This window comes from Aptenodytes forsteri, unplaced genomic scaffold (genome assembly GCF_000699145.1).
Source record: "Aptenodytes forsteri isolate BGI_AS27 unplaced genomic scaffold, ASM69914v1 Scaffold81, whole genome shotgun sequence".
Classification (NCBI taxonomy): Eukaryota; Metazoa; Chordata; class Aves; order Sphenisciformes; family Spheniscidae; genus Aptenodytes; species Aptenodytes forsteri.
Genome location: NW_008795259.1, coordinates 3,357,277 through 3,375,217, shown reverse-complemented (window position 1 = coordinate 3,375,217; position 17,941 = coordinate 3,357,277). Strand labels below are relative to the sequence as shown.

The 17,941-nt window shown below is 40.2% G+C and overlaps 1 protein-coding gene across 1 annotated transcript in view; it reads right to left on the bottom strand.

The window, feature by feature from the left end:
* The window catches only part of DUSP22 (dual specificity phosphatase 22), a 45,984-nt gene that overhangs the window by 8,094 nt on the left and 19,949 nt on the right, over positions 1–17,941 (bottom strand). Inside the window, exons 6-7 of the mRNA XM_009279234.1 lie at positions 6,733–6,782; positions 1,194–1,268 (exon numbers count right to left, since the gene is read on the bottom strand). Coding sequence (XP_009277509.1) covers positions 1,194–1,268; positions 6,733–6,782 — 125 coding nt within the window. The remainder of the gene's footprint in view (positions 1–1,193; positions 1,269–6,732; positions 6,783–17,941) is intronic.

The following is a 17,941-nucleotide window of genomic DNA, read 5'->3' as shown; positions in this document are numbered from 1 at the left end:
GGCCGGGGGGGAGTGAGCGAGCGGCTGTGTGGTGCTCAGTTGCCGACTGAGTTTAAACCATGACAGGGCTGAAATGAACTTTAACTGAACTGTTAAAGTACGTATGTCTGATTGTTTGAGTTCTTTTCCCTTTTCTGCTATCCATGCACTGTGCAACTTCAACTTTCAGGACTCCAGTTTCCCCACATGAAACGCTGGGATAAAATAAGAATCATTCACTATTACTGGTTTGACAGTGCTGGACAAAAACTCCCAACTATTACTATTTTGAGTATAAAGAATGTGTTTGAGTTACATTTGTACCAGATTCTTTCACTTGGCATTTTGAGAACATTTTATGCTTTTGAAATGCTTCACAGATTTAAATATATGGTTTTTAAAATTCTACCAGAATTCAGGCTAAATATCCCTGTTTTACATACATGGAGACTGACCAAATGACTCGTGCACAGCCCTATCATGAGTCAGTAGCAAATTCAGGATTTATGCTCAGGGCCTGCGTACAAGTCCAGTGTTCAAATCACAAGATGACTCTGATTCCAGATATAGACTCAGATATGTCACTTGGACATACAGCACAAAGACTACAACCAATAGCAGAGAGCAAGAAAAAACCCAGGGTGGGATTTCCTTTTCTATTCTCTACAGTCCCAGGAGCATCTCTCCAGTCAGAGACTTGCTATTAACAAATGCAACATTTGAATGCTTCAACAGTTTAAAGAAAAAAAGAGAAAAAAAAAATCAGTTTCTGTTCAGAGGAAATTTTTTTTTAACAACTCTGAAGTCACCAAAATAGCTGTTATAGAAACTAATAATATTATTAGAATTATGGAAATCGCATTTAGAAATACAGTGATTAAAATAATGGGAAATAAATAATACGCCTCTAGTTAACGCATCTCCAGTCAAATCAATCCTACAGAAAGGTATGATAAGAAGAGAAGGTCAAGAAGAATTTCTTGGGCTCCTTTTATCTCCAGGCAGCTGCCCACCCCAGTGACTCAAAAGTCCTAGCATGAGGCTTTAATAGCATTTGCAGATCTTCTGGGGCTCTTCAAATAAAGGGGGCATTTCAGTCCAAGAGGATTTTGCTATAAAATGGAGATGAAAACTAACTTATCATTAAAATGATGAACATCCAAATCAAGGTAGAGAAACCCTTAAGACTTTTTTTTAGCACGTGGTATACATACCAATGAACTAGGCAGCCTTCACCTGTAAGCCGGCACTCGTGGATAAATTTGATGCTCTCTCTGAAATGCCTTGCCCTGAAAACAGAAGCAGAAGGAGAATAAAGAAAGTGCTCTATTTAGTAAAATCACTACTTAGAAAGAGAGAAACATATCCGAAAGCTCACTTAACGCTGTTTCTAGAATTTAGAACTGAATACAGGTCTGACAAGGTAAAAGTTACTGTCTGCCAATGAAACGCAAAACTCACTGGCATAGTTATTCTCCACTCTACCTGAAGAAGAAACTGGTATCTCAGGCACTACAGTGTGATAAACATTAACAAACACTTTATTCCGATGACTGTCAAGTCTGTATTTCAGTTTGAGTTTTATTCCTTTTTAAACCAGTAACTTGACCTTGCATGTCCTTGCGTATGCTCAGATGTCAGACGAAACTCAGCACGACTACATGAGCAGTTCTCAAGGTATATTGTCTCTCACAAAGAGGCATCCACTACCTGCTACCCAAACTTACGCTGAACTTTGACTTCACTTCCTCCTTCAAACCATGTACTAGGACACATTTAGATGTTACGACTTTCTTCTTTGCAACATGAAATCTCACCCTTTTGTCCCTACTATGAAAAAATTCTCAATTCAAGCCCTGACTTCTTCAGGTCCTTCCAGTCTCCTCCCCTCAGACTGCAGTACCCCTTCTGCCTGCCCGTATTCAGGGTGTCAGTCAACCCCTGCCTACAGCCTACCTTTTTTAAAGCAGTGGAGGAGAAAATGCGGAGAAGATGAAGACTCAGTTTACAAACCTTAAGGTTTGTACTCTCATTATCTCACATGCTTCTTCATTTTAAGTGGAGCAAGTCTGACAGAAAGTAACTGGGCAGCTGTCACCATCTCAGTAAATTTGCAGCATCGCCTCTTTGCATCCCAGTCCCAAGTTGCTCACCCTGCCTCTGTCTTTCAGACTGCAAAGCCTTTGGGACTGCCTGCAATTTATCGCAGGTGCAAGCAGCACCTCTTAGTTCAATAGAGCTGGAGTTCACTGTGGCCTTTGAGTGCTCTTGCAATTTAAGCTCGCAAGCAGTAGCAATGTGTGCAACACAGAGGAAAGAGCTTCTTAAGAGGCAGTCAGTACCGGGCTTATTGGCAAAGACGAACCTGAAAGCACACTGCGCTCAACACCCATGAAACACAACGTCCTGTATTCAAGATGTTTCCCCTCTCAGGGTGAATATTATACCACAAGTGTAGAAGAAGAAAACCTCAGCCCAGCACCAGCAGCCACACAAAAATCAGGAATACCCACATAAAAGGAAGGTTCCCTTCCTGCCCAACAGTGCAGCTGCTGATACTCTAAACATGCAAGACCTGGAGGAGGACAACAGTGATGCAACAGAGTGACAGTGCCTGTGGAACTTGCAAAGGCAATGATGCCTAAGCTGAAATATCCAAAAAAAGGGATCCCAAAGCCCAGGACTCCCTCTCCAAGGCAGTTCTTGCATCACTGGATACAACACGGAAAACACAGCTGGAGAAGACTTGAGTGACTTATTTGGAAAACCTCAAGGCATGATGCAATCACAAGCTTTAGGACAGCATGTGAACTCAGGATTTTGTTTCTCAAGAAACCAATCAAGTATGTGGGATAAGTGAAGAAGAGGGACGAAGCCTCACAAATGCATTTCTACTCAGACTGCCACTCCAAAACATTTTTACTGGCTGAGTTCTAAAAAATCATGGCGCTCAGGTCTGTCTGGGGGGCACGAGCAGCTTCACATAAATGAACTCAGAGGACAAATGAGATGTTGGGCTGTGTGCGCAAGAGGCATCGCTATTGCACAGTGCAGGAGTACTTATCCGAGATTGATCGGATTCAGTCAGAAGAAACTTGGTTAGGGCTGGATTGACAATGTCCCAATCTTCTCATACACCCATCTTTTTCTCTTTCTCTCTAGAAAATCTGGCCAACAGCGCAGCTCCAAGCACCAGTGAATTCACTTCAATGGTCTAGCACAAGTTTTGGTTAAACACTTCAGTGCTTTGGTTTGAAAAGTATCTGCGAATGAGCATAACACCTTTGCAAGGTACTAAATATAGCTAGCAGTGAACTCCATTCACTCAGTTTTATTTGCCCTTCCTTATTGCTGACACTCGGTCTGCTGAAACACTGTCAAGTGTAAGGGTTTACAGGCATTCATTAAAAGGAGAAGAGAAATAGCCAAGCTTAGAATTAGTGCTGCTCTGTAGAACCGTGGCCCCTCCTCACCTTGTGTCAGAGAAAAGGAGAAATGTACTCCTCCACAATCCTACGACATCAGGGTCTCTGCTGGCTCCAGCAGACACAGTTGCGTAAACTCATTTTCAAAGTTATAGTACAAACCATATTTACGTGAAAACTAAGATTGAGGACCAGTTAGCTGTGTGGCAAGTGCCAGACACAAAGAAGAATGGCAAGTCTTACATTAACCACAAACCAGTTGATTATCGCCTGTAACAGGAAAGCACTTGACAAATATGTTGATTTGCAGCCTATTTGTTGGACTGAACAGTTACTTCGAGACAATTTATTACATGATATCTGGGTTTTACATCTCCCAGCTTAAAGCTGGGTCCTGAACTGCATCATTTTCACAGTGGGAAAACACCACAGGAAGAAGAACCAGTCCAGTGCCCCTACCAGCATGTTGTAAAAGTTATCTAAACTTACACAGTAGCAAGCTGGATAATCCAAAACTAGGCTGAGGGCAGAGTTATGATACCAGATCTACATATTCATTTGTTGCTAGTCAGAATTCTACAAATATTATAGAGGTTAAAGAAAAGCATCCAAATCAGATGGGAAGAAGCATCTCGATGTTTTTTTCCTTTGGCAATGGAAATGCAACAAAGATCCACCTAAATTTTTTTTCTCAATAGGTTATCTGGCTTCTGTATTATCACCACTGACAGCCTGACTGTTGGAGGTTAGTTCCTTAGGAACACGTAGCCTAAGACAATTAGCTGGAACAGGACAGGAAGGGAAGATTTGAATTCTATAGAATTAACATTTAGCAACAGGTTCTATAGGAGATGACATTTCTGGAGAAGTCAATGGCCCAAGGTAAAATTCTCACAGTCCAGGGAAAACACTCATTTAATGCCTAGGAAGCACCTGAGTCTCAAAAGCAACTGTTTGATTCTTATGCTTGGTAGGGACAGAACATGGGAGTAGAAGCAAGCTTTTGAGCCACTTTGGTGAACACCCACATGTTAACAGGGGAATCCCTGCTGTATTTCCCTAGCAATTCATTCCTCTGAGGGAAGGAGCTCCACTAAACAAGCTTACTAGGAGTAAATGTGCATTACACACATAAGAAACCAGAAGTTTCCCTCGCAAAAACTGAGCTGAAGTGAATTAAGAGCTCACAGTCCCAAAATTCAGTGTGTAAAGGCTTTCAGTCGGACCTTATCAACCTGCCAAGCAGTTGCAAAGTAGCAGCAAAGCTTCTGAAAAACTTGCTGTTGGGAGAGACAGACAAGACAGCAGTGCGTATCTGGTCAGTTGTGCCTTTCAACCATTGCTAAGAAAACACAAGGACCTGCAATACAGGATGCTGCTTTTTTTTTTTCCTGATACCACCAGGATCCCTCTTTTGAAAGAAGAGGGTAGATACACAAAGATACTGCAGAGACCGATTCCCTTTCCTGTTCCCCAGCTATCCCTCCCTCTGCAGAGGGCACAGGCAGTACGGTTAACTGCTCCTAGATAAGACTGTGTCAAATCCTCACAGACTGAACAAAGACAGCTTCCTCTTGCTTTCAGAAGACTGTATGTGCAAAGCAAGCAACATTGCTATTTGCGAGCATCATGATTTGATTTTACTTGAAGATCTGGACTGTATAAAGCAAAAAAGAAAAGTCGGTTACTCATCAAGTTTTATTTTAAGTGATAAAATGTATCAGTATTAGAAGTAATGACGTTTGCTTGCAACCACCTGATACCAAAGCAAGTATTTTAGATGTCTGCAGCATAACAGAAACAATACTCATGCAAATATCGTATCTTCTTACTGAAGCTTTAAGAGCTTTGGTACTGCGCCAGACAGCTCAAGCGCTGGAGGTGGTTTTTCAATATAACTCCTTGATATTTAACAGTGATACCGTACACTGATTAACGTTCATCACAAATGCCATCCTTTGTTTCCATTCCCAGATCTCTATTAACAAAGGAAGCAGATTTGCAAAACGTTTTCAGAAATGCTACAGATCTCAGAATACCAACAAGCAATTAAAATGACATGTGAATGTTTCCCTCTAATCTCGTATTTTTTCCTTCCCAAAAGGATTTTTTAATTTTTAATTTTATTTTAAGTATTAAGGCTGCAAAAGTTGTCCATGACAAAGGCAGTTAGCCATCTGCCTTCTCATTACAGACCTGTCTTGAAATGTAGGGTTTTGGGGTGTTTTTTGTTGTGGGGTGGGGGCGTGTGTGTTGTTTGTGTGGTGTGTTTTCTTCTTCCCCCCTTCCCCTAAAATCACAACAGAAATGCAGAATGAAAAGGCAAATCACCACACATTAAATGCCTCGCTGGAATCTTTCTAGGGTACAAGAAACACATACTCTAAAAATATCCCCCGAAAGCATGAGCTGGAATATTGCTGTGATGTGAGAGAAAAGCAGTGCTGCACTTCCTTCCGTACCTACCAGGCCTCTTTCAACTACTTGTTTCTCTACAAAACTTGGTAGCAGGATGTGGCTGAAACCCCCCTCACCTCTCCCCAACATAAACAGTGAGCTCTAGAAGAAAGAGTTGGTCACCATCCAAGTTCTCTTACAAAACCTGTTTTGATTTCTCTTTGGACTCAAGACTTGCTGCTCAATGGTTCAAAACATTAAAAGCAAGGGCAAGTCAATTAGCGTTTCATGAACGTTAGCGGAGACGAGAAAGAGCAAGGCTGGGACACCCTAGTTTCAGTACATGTATCCTCAAGGCAAGAGTCACCGCAGGGCAGAAACTTCCCACCGTGCCAGCCTACTACTAAAAGCAGTGGGGCCTTCTAAGGCAGGTTCAAGAAGTCCAGAGCAGATAGTTGCAGGGGTAGTTTGCACGCTGGGACTTTACCTTGAAGGCCCACTGTGAGGAATTTATTTCAACCCTTGAAGCACCAGACTTCATACCTCTTTCAAATATTTTCTTCTTGTTAATGGCTGGAGATAGCGCCAACAAAAAAGAACAGCCAAGCAAAAAGATTTACAAAAACAATGGCTAGAATAAACTGGGACTAAATTAGGAGCAGACTCACTAAGGAGCTTCTGAAGTTTAAGGCCACAAATGAAGAAGAGTGTTTACATACTGACCCTCCTACAAACCCTTACACACAAAAAGCAGGGTCTGAATCAAAGTGGCTGGAATAAAGTGTTACTGTGTTTTCTTAACGGATTAAAAAACACATCTGTGTAACAGTTGTGAGAGATCAGAATTGGATCTTTCAGCTGCTTGTAAAACAGGCATCACAGTACTGAGGGATTTCTGGGGTTTTGTGATTTATTTTTAAAGAAAACTTACAAGTTCTGCGAGGGTGAGTCAGCAGCAGGAATGCACAGATACTTCACTCCCTGTGTAAAGAAGCAAAAAGGAATGAGAAGAAGATATCCAAGTTAAATACATTTATCTACCACTATGCAAGTCCTGCTCTAGACTGGTGCAGTTTTATTAACTTTGAGAAAGGCACACCATTATTCAGACAAGCAGAGATCATCTCTATGCAGCCAGATTTTAAACCACTGTTTTTCCATCTGCTTTGTTGCTAAGACACAAGCACATCGCTTAGTCATGCTTATCCCAAGGCCCAACAGCGAGCTTTTTAAAATAGAAGCATCTTTACTAAAAAGGTGTAAACCTCTTTTTCAAAATCTCATTCTTCTTACATTTCTAGAAAAACTAAGTTGCATCTTCTCCTGCCCTTCCCTTTCTCCGAACAGATGCTACAACCTAAAATTGTGATAAGCAATTTCTTTTGATCTTATGCAATCATTTTTCTTTACCTAGTTGATAAACCAAACAAAATGCATTTCAGAGAAGAAACATGTTTGTGGTATGCATTTTGGGTTTTATTTTTTGGAAACTTCAAGAAGGACAACCGTAAAACTCATACTTTTCTTCCACAAAGTTAGCCTCACTTTCTTAGTCAGCTATCGTAATAAGTTACAAGATCAATTAGGGAAGTTAGATAACCATTTCTGATGCATTAAAAATGTTACTGGGTATATTTAAAACAACACTATAATCATACACTACTGCCTTGCATTGTCAATGCTCATTTTAACTGCCATTTTATTTTCAAAGCTTGTTTTGCTCCTATGACTGTTAAGAAAAAGAACACTTCTGAAAGCATATTTAGCTAACTTCTCAAATAGGACTTCCAAGAATATAGGTTGCAGCTCAGACGAAAGACTTCCAAGAATATAGGTTGCAGCTCAGAGGAAAACTAAATCATTCACTGGAAGTCTTTCGAATTGTCTCAGAGGCGGAGTTATGAATTTTTGAGATGTACTTGTAAAGATCAGGATTCACAGCAAAAGGTCCACCATAAAATGCACCTTAATTTATCTTTCTGTAACAATGCAAACCCCTGTAATAATCCTGCATGTTAAACAACACACATGGAAAGTCACACATTTATCTATAAGAGATCCTTTGCTAACAAGATGGAACACAACATGCATCTACCAGGCATCTCATTTGCCAGCTGGGGTGGGGGGTGAAAATTCCATTGCTCAGCTGTGGTGGCTACCTGAGGCAGTATCTTCTCCAACACCACCTTTGCTTTGCTGGCTCAGAAACCCCTCCTTAATTTCCCCTACGTGCACTTTGTTACTTTACTTGCCATCTTACGCCAAAGAGCAATCCCTTTTATAAGAGGTCCTGACCCCTGGCACCATGATACACCATCATGCTAATCCTCTGCAAGGTGCATGAACTTCACTACTATGTCATAAAGAATGTGGTGATACCACACCCCCACCTCTTCACCACCACTTACTTACACATGGCACCAGCCATTTCCTCAACCTACCAGAACCTCTTCAGCCAGTGTCGTCTTCACAGCCACACAGATTTGAGAGCCTGCCCTGTCCCCACCATGCTTTACCAGACTTCCTCACTCTGACAGGCCATCCCCAGTGTGCCACAACTGGAGCAGAGATGCTACTGTCTGCGGCCTTCTGGTGTGAGGAAGCAGAGTCAGAGCGGGGAAGGCTCTGCAGACAGTGCTAAGTGTGGAGATGGGGACGTGGCAGCACCTGATGAGGGAGAAGGCACCATCAGGACAACACTAAGCCAATGACAGCACGTGGCATTTTACGTGAGAGCTGCATGGCAAAATGCAGCTGAGGGGAGAGAGAATGAGAATGAAGTCAGCATGCAAACCAAAGCAGCTTGCTGCCGGAGACGACGGTATCAACAAGTAACAGTCCCTCCTGCCTTGTGTCAGGAGAAGGGATACCTGCTGTGGGAAACCAGGATGGCTCCACAGCCATAAGCTGATCCACAACAGCTTGTACAGATACATTCATTTAGACAGACGATACAGCAGTAATACATATATTGATAGGCTGCTGAGCCAAGGATGATAATTATATTGTGACAGATCAATTACGATAATAAGCATCTTGTATGACACATCCGAGAGGTTTATCTCGGACACTAGTATCACTTCAAGTGAGTCACTCCAGTAGAACGAGGGCCTGTGACCTGAAAGTAAATTTACATGCTATTCTTTCCCCCATACCTCTAGACAACTCCATGCCACTAACTGCACCACCAAGGGAAAAAACAGGAAGGAAACTGAAGGTGCTTTAACTCCAGAGCACACTATATGCCGGAAGGTTTGCTCCTTCAGCTTGCATTGACGCAAGTTGTACCACAGATTTCAGAAGCTATGGGACATGCTGAGTGCTTTTCACAAGCCGAGTGCAGAGGGGCTTTCAGATCATGTTCACTTTAAAAGCAGAAGTAGCACTAGCACAAGTTTAAGACCCACAATGTTCTTTTTTTGTCATGGCTGGCTAGTTCCCAGTACCGCAAGCAAGCATGAAACTAGCCTATGAGAGACCACACATAGTACTGAATGGCTCATCCAGAGCCTGATCCTGGAGGTCTTCAGCACTTATAACTTGCAGTGAAGCCCACGGCACTCTTTTCACTACTGTGCTTGTAAATGCTTAGCATCAGCCTATTAGCCTCATTAATACAGCTTCTCAGACAGCAGATGGTTAAAGTTACTAGAATTTGGTATTTTGACCGACGCATGTCACTTGTATGGTGTTTTTGGAAGGCTGTGGTGATGGACTCCTCCCTGTGAGGAAATAATCACACACTCAACTCAGAAATAGTTAGAGGTGGGATTTCAAAAGTACTGTGCAGTGACCTAACCTGACTCTTACAAAAATCAACAGTGAAACTCTCAGTGACTTTGACCCAAACACAGTTTGGCCAGAGTTGGTAACTCCTGAGGATCCCACCCTACCACAAAGTTTTGCTTCTATTGGTGGAAATAACAATGATAATAATAGGATCAAATATAATTCATTGTAACTGGATACCTGAAATACAAAAACGACACAAGATTGTATGGGGCAGGTATTCATAAATGAGACTTCAAGAGATTTTCTGTGTAGATACTCATATGTTGATTGCTGGAATTAGCTTTTCTTCACATACACTGGATACTCTTTCTTTTTTAAACACATTGGCAATAGGAAGACACTTAATTACTGAACCCTGCTGTCTGTGACTTTTAAAAAAAAAAAACTATCCAGGATCATAATATTATTTGTATATTTATGTCCCAAGACACTGCTGTCCTTCCTGTGCATATACCCTGCAGATAACATCTAAGAACTGTCCCAAAGGGACCTTTCAAAGCAGAACAGTTTATGCCAACCAAACAAGTAAATACCTACAACATTTTAGATGGGGTACTAGCATGCAAGAAAGATAGACACATCACTATTTTATTACCTAGCAGTTTGTTTGCCATTCTGAAACTGCAAAGCACAAGATGTAAGAAGGCAACAACCATTGAAACAGCAACTAAAACAGAGTAAACTAAACCAAAGATTGTTGAAGAGTCAAGCAGACCAGCTCCTAGTGAAGATTTCAACACGCTCCAAATCAGTACCTAGTCTACAGTTTCATTAAACAAACTTGAATCTGATTGCAAATGCAATACCCAAAGTTGAACCACAATTGCATATTAATAAAGATGGGAAGACAAAATACAAATTTTATGTCAACCATATGGAAGTCTTTATTTTATTTATTAATTTATTTTAAAATTAACTCTGTTTTGTTCCCTAGGAATGACAATTCTCTAAAAATTATTCAGTGGAGGGAGGACAGAACAACTCAAAACAGGTATTATACCACTTCACCTACACACACTAAATTAGGTGCCACAGAATAGCTAACTCATCCCAAAACATGGTATTTGTTCAAAGCAAAGAGAAAAGCTTGCAATTATAAAAACTGATGAAAAGAGAAATATTACTTTAAATCGTACATGAAGTAATACATCCACTTTATTTTTTGATTACTGCTGCTAATATATTGTTATTCAAACATTTCTTCATCTGACAGCTGTCAGTCGTGTCTTATCTCTGCAAACAAGCTTTTTCCCAGATTACCCATTTAAAAAAAAAAATCAATCCAACCTTTTTAATTAAACAGAAGTTATGTATGTTCTCAGGTAATAAAACATTCCATACATATGGAATGTGTTAAACCCAAGCTCCTAGGTCAATGAGATGCTGAACACAGCTTTCTTCTGCTCCTCTCGATTCACTACTACTATCCACTTGTTACTTTTAAATCATTGCTCACTTTCCTTTCTCCATCCATCACCTTTAGCACCAAACACCCCCACCCTTCACACTTCTCTAAACTTTTTCCTTATTATCACACTATGATCCTAACCGATGCCCCCATCAAATAAAAGCAGCACTCCCATTTCTTTTGGTGTATTTAACCTGTTAAGATTACCTCAAAAAAAATCAGTAAAATAAAATATAATTTACTTTTCTGTTTTCTGTTTCAGCAGAGTAACCACCAAAACTAGATTTCTGTCTCTCTTAGGCCCTGAAACTAAATGCTACAGTTAAACCGATACAGTGAGAGCTAACAAAACTAGGGCAAGTATTCCGATTTCAAGATTGTCAAAGTTGAAACAAGCGAGAGTTAAGTAAAATTTCTAAAATTCACTGTTATTTGAGAAACAACGACAACACATGCACAATTTCATCACAGATTCTAGAACTAAGTTCTGCTGCAGTGAATATCAAGGTATTAAAAACAAAAAGGTTAGGCGCACACATATATATGCAGAGGTTTTACACTACAGTTAATAAGGTATTCATGGAATTGCAGCCAATTTCATGTTTAATTATTTTAGAGGTCGATCTACTAAGATCAGAAACTGAAGAGTTATCTCACATTTGGAAAAGTCAGTAAGACTATATAGAACAACACCCTCCTAATATCATTATCTTTTTTTAAAAGATAATTAAATCTTTGTTATTAAATCCAGTATTTCATGAAGTGCTCAGGAAACTTAGCAGTCCAGTTTCTTAAGGAACACTGTTTCTATTCTACTTACCTATAATCTACTTTAAAAACTTGTAGCTTCATTGTAACTAAACTTGTAAAAACTGGCATTTCAGGTTTTTTAGTAGAACATGTAGAATTTTGCAGTAGCAAAATGACACATCTATAAGTGCTACATGTCAGATAATGGGTCAGTGACTGAGAATAGGATCTCTAAAGAGCACACACAAATTTAATTGCACAATACCAAGAATAATTTCAACTCCAAACAGGATAAGGTGCAAAGAACAGTACTGTGAGACAAATGCAGCACCTACATGAATGTTTCCCCCTTTGTAATGATCAAAGATGTTCTGAAGTCATTAAGAATAATGCTCAGTTTGATTACACCCTAAATCATACTAACATACAGTTTATCTGTGAAAGAAAACTGTCCAGTGATTTTTACATAAAATTGAGTGCTCTAGCAAAACAGTATGCACGAGAATAAGGACAGACTAAAAATGTTACTCATTATTTCATGTTTAGTGGGTTTTCCAAGTAGTGTTTTTTTACAGATGTTCTTCAGAACATTGTCCCCACCACTGCTGTATATACAACATTTCTGAGGTTCTAGTTAGCACTGGAAACCTGAATCTAGAACTTCAGATGTAAAAAGGCGAGAAGAGGGGGAAAGAACCTCAAATTACAAAATTTCTGTTCTCCAAGGGCAGGGGGCGGGGATTGTAAAAAAAAAAGTTTAAAAAGAGCAGGATTATATTTTTGGCATTAAGCCTCTCTATTTAAATTTATGTAAAGATACCATCAACGACTTCCAAGAAATTTTTTTTTAAACCTAAACCCCTAAACTTAAATTTGTGAACCCAGATGCAAATAGAAAACCTCCAGCACCTGGCAAGTTCTTTCAGGTTAGTCAAAAACCATGTGTTAATTTGAGTCGTCACATCAACAGATGAGGGCAGGAGGACTTATTTTTGTTTAGGGGCATTTCAGCAAAAAAGCTAAAGTGGGAAACAGCCGGCACAAAGCTTCCTCGAGCCAAACCAACAAGAGTTTATCAAGAGTTTTGTCCAGTAATGCACCAAACTGAACCTGCTAAACTGAAAACCGTTCAACCGTTTGTTTGTCCGTTCAGTTACTTTCTGTAGCAATCACCATTGGTGCTGATTTTATTAATGAGTCATAGAAAATACATTTTTGTTTCAGCAAAAAACAACACTAATTGGCTTTAGTGAACAACACACTCAGGTTTGGGTTTGAAAAATATTATAAATGAAATTGAAATTACATGAAGAATATGAACTACAGAAAGCACGATGCTCCTGCAATAGTATTTGTACATTTGGTTTGCGTTATCTTGAATAATACAATAGTTTTTACAAGTCATAGGAGTTTTTGCAATGTTTGCTCATGGTTTTCTTAGGAAGTAGTCCCGCTGACACTTTTGAAAAGTCCGTATCATTAAGGCTGGAATGTGCCAATCACAAATATAAAATGTTCTGTTAAAGCCCTCCTTCCCCATCTCTCCTCTCTATCACTCTTTCTAAAATTGTAAGAGGGAAATGCTGAAGAGTTTAAGGATTTTACTTTACTTGCACAAAACGCTGCACATATTTCTAATTCTAACCCTGAATTCCAATTCTAACCTGGCTCATCTGAAGGAATGCAGAGTGGGAGAAAACACTAATGAGTTTATACTAAATTGTGGTTTATCTCCTCTAGGACACACCAAGAATATTTACAGGACTACATACTTCAGCTGAGAGGAAGGACCTTGTTAGTTTGCCTTGACTAGATGATATATTCAAGCCCCCAAGGCGTGTCAGGGCATATCTAACATCTGAGCACTACCTATCACACCTTGTCCCTGAGCCCTCAAGGGGATCTCTGAGTACTACAATAAAACAATATATCCCACCTGCCTCTTTCTTTCAGGGAATGCTGGAATGTGATTGCTACATCTCTGGAATATGCTCACGTTATAAGCATAGATTAACACACTCTCCACATCATGTCCTCTGCACAGAGCGGGTCAGGGCATTTGCTCTTTTCTGGTCAATGCTGTATCCAAGCAATGAGAAACACCAGGTGTTTACTGGTCTAAACATCTCTCGTGCAAACAGTTCGCCATTGAAAGCTTCAAACGGTCCTCATTCTCTCCTCCCTGCCATCTGCCACTACAGGGACGTGCTTCCCCTGACACAGCTAGCGTGTGCTGAGCAATTCAAACAGTGAACTAATTTCACGCATCACCCCAGTAGCCTTTGCCAAGGGTACCTCATGATGAATGCCCGGCCTGACACACTTTAAAAGCCGCTTTGTGGAAGTCTCTTGGAGGCAGCTTAGTGGGCTATCAAAGTCATTTTTGAAAAATTAGTCAAAGCTCCCAACTTCACAAGCAGAGCCAAAGCCAGACAGGGCATTACTTCAAACTAGAGAGAATCTTCTGGTGCCGCTACACCTGAAAGAAAAATGGTAGCTATTTTGCTCAGCATGGTCTTCTGAAACATCTCATGAGGGGAAACCCTTACCATGAAAAGGCAGTGAAACAACATAGAAGAAAGTTAAGTTTTTTATTAGAAGAAGCGCTTGTACACTTCCCCTTGATGGTAGCACAAAGGGTGCAAATTGACAGCTTCCAGCACTGGTGAGAAGAGCTTAGTGCTATAGATGGAAATGCAACAGTCTGACTTGACTAAATTATTAATTTGCAGAGCTGATCTTTATACAACAGCAATGACCTTGCGATAAGATGTTAGCAGCTCTGATTTTGAAGGCTGTCTTGCCATCTTCTTCTTTAATAGTTCCCATAAGTCTTTGGGCTGGATACCAAAGACAGCAGAGCTTGTGCAGAGAACATGTTGCCCAGCCATACCCAGCAGGGACTTCTCTCATGTCATCAAGATGCAATTTTCATATATGAATAGTCTCCTACAGCTCAAGACTTCTGTATGTTATCCAACATCGTAACACAGTTTTAATAGACTGGCGGTTCTCACTTGCTGAGCAGCATCTGTCCAGAATTAGCATATGCTTTTTTCTTAAAAAAAAAAAAAAAGCAGGGCTGATTGGTTTCCCAGTATTTCCCTATTTAGTTATTTCGTGTTGAGCAGTGATACGCTTTAGAGTCCAGACAAATGTTTTCTGGACTGGTGTCTGTGTGAGGATATTCCTTCGGATTACAGAACCAAAGAAGAAAGCACTAAGGCAGCTTTCAGCACTTCCAGAGTTATCAGCTGGGGGAGCTGGGGACACAACACAGGAATTTTTTCTTTTGTTTTAGCACAGGGTAATCCCTGTTATACACACACACAAAAAATGAAGTCAGTCCAGAATGTGCAACCATGAGAGAAAGAAAGAAGGTTCCACAAACTGGTGATGGAAAGAAAGAATTAGAAGGAGATGAAGGATTAGAATTAGATGAAGCTTCAAAGCTTCAGTAAAAGCTCCCCCGTAGTAAACCTCATCACATTAAGTGCTAACAGCAGATATGATAGGTTTCTATGGCAAAACCCAAAATAGCTACAAAAATACTATCCACAAACTATGCTAAGCAGATTACTTGACTGTGCCAGAGCTGCCAGTTCAGTTCCTCTATAGCTTAGTTTGCTTTCCTCTTCTAAAAAACTGCACATGTATAGCCTAAAGATCATCTGTAAACATGCAAGACTATCATGCCCAGCTAAAACTGCATTAAGATTTACAACATCCAGCCAGGCTTAAAAAATATGAAATGAGATTCCAGATCTTAATGCAAGCTGATATGAATACATTATCTATACTAGGTCTGCAGGCTATGACCATTTGATCTTAGAAACATTTCTCAGTTTTTGATAGGTATTCAGTCATTTAGCTCTTCACTTTACTCCAAAGGTCTGGATTTACCAGCCAGTCATACACATTTTTAAATTCATAAACTTGATCCAGCACTTTCTCTTGTGATTTCCCCAGCTGCAACTTTCTCATCCTTAACACTTATAAAACAGGTATATCACAGCATTCAGCAGAGATAAAACTGGTGCAGAGAAGTTATACAGCTTCTCCGTAGCATCCTTATTTTTCTACAACTTCTATTCCTCACACTTACTGGTTCTGTTCCAGTTACAGCATCTTTTTGTTGCCTGTATTCTATTAATGCATTTGACTGTTTACTCAGGGAGTATGAAAGATTGTTCTAAAAGATCAGCACAGATTTTTCTGCTGCGCTCTTCCCTTTCAGTTCAGCTTCTTAGAATCTCAGTATTTGAAACCCTATTTCTACTCTGATTAAAATTTTGAAGTTTGCAAGGAAAAAAAAAAAATCTAAAATTCTTTATAAGATGACCTGGCCTGTGAAGTTTTTTATTTTCAAAGATACAGTTCATTTAAGTTGTGCTGGCTGCACAAGCTAACAGACTGGACAAGAAAGATGCTTAGTTCAGTCAGCAATTAGCTCTTCTCTATCTTCCCCACCCCTCCACCCACCTACCATATCAGCGCTTATTTCGGTAGCCATCAATTCACGAAAAAGGGGAGGAAAACCACTGCTCTGGAGATAGCATGTACCAGATTAAGATGATATTGTTAATGGCATCAGAATACAAAGAGAAAAGAGTAAATAACTGTCCTCTGTGGGTGCTCTGGTTAACTATGCAGAATAAGGGGGAAAACCCATAACCTATAAAGCTAATATTTTAAGAAAGTTAGAGAAAAAGAAGAGCGAATGTTTCATAGGCATCACAGAGTATTTTCTCAGCAACCAGAAGACATTATTGCAACATTCAAAAAATGCCATACAGTGCTTTAAGATCACTCTTTTTGCTTGGAGAAGAAATCCTAGAAGTGGTAAGACTTGAAACAGAACCATCTAGTACACGAGTATCACAGGGACACAGATCGGCTATTCACATGAAATGAAAATGCCAAAAACTTATGACAGCTTTGGAACTGAGCAGAGAGAGATGACAATACCCCCCAACACAAAAATTGTGCATGTTTTGTTGGGATTTCATTTACTTACACTTCATCCAAATGACTTTAATTGAAACTATCACATATACTGATATACTCTTTCCTAATCTGAAAAAAAACACACTAAAAAAAACCTGATATACTCTTTCCTAATCTGAAAAAAACCAACACACTAAAAATAAAAACAAAACAAATATTCTGTAGCAACAGAAAACAAAGAAAGAAAACTGACATTCATACAGAAGCAGCACACATGCAAAAGCCTACTCTTAATGCAATTTGTCATAAACAGAGTGAACAATGCTTTTGTGGCAGAGGACAGTACAGGAATGCCCAGGTAAACTCTTGTTGATTTAAGATCTACATTACTGTGATCGTTACGATGTCTCCAAGATGAGTGCAGCATACAGAGCTTCCTGCGATGCAGCAGTAGTCAGTCTGACAATGATAATGCTATAAATAAATTAATGCCAAAGGACTCCACAACCACAGGTGACTGGTAACAGGACTCATACATTTACTAGACCAAACCTCTGGCGCAGGTCAAGAGCAACAGCAAAATTACTAGTAACTGACAAATGTGTGGTGGACCGTGTGAAAGAAGCTGGTAGTTTCAGTCCATTTCCCGATTGATGGACAGGTGTCTACAATGCACATAACAGTCACCACAACTGGCACCTCAAAGCGTCTCAGACAGACCAAGGACTGTGAAATGCTCTGACTGTAAAGTGCAAAGCTCAGAGACCTCTGTAACCCAGCCTTACTTGAATCAACTTCCACACAAAAATGGAGCACGCATGAAAATCCACTGTTGCCTCTGGCAATGTATTTCAGCAATTACTTACCCTCACGGTTAAAGCCTTGCTTACTGTCGTGGTTTAATTTCAGTCGGCAACTAAGCACCACGCAGCCGCTCGCTCACTCCCCCCCACCCGGTGGGACGGGGGAGAGAATTGGAAGAGCACAAGTGAGAAAAACTCGTGGGTTGAGATAAAAAGTTTAATAATTGAAATAAAATGATAATAATAATAATAATACACAAAACAAGTGATGCACAGTACAATTGCTCACCACCCGCTGACCGATGCCCAGACAGTCCCCGAGCAGCGCCCCCCCCCCGGCCAGCTTTCCCCAGTTTATGTACTGAGCATGACGTCACATGGTATGGAATGTCCCTTTGGCCAGTTTGGCTGTGCCCCCTCCCAGCTTCTTGTGCACCTCC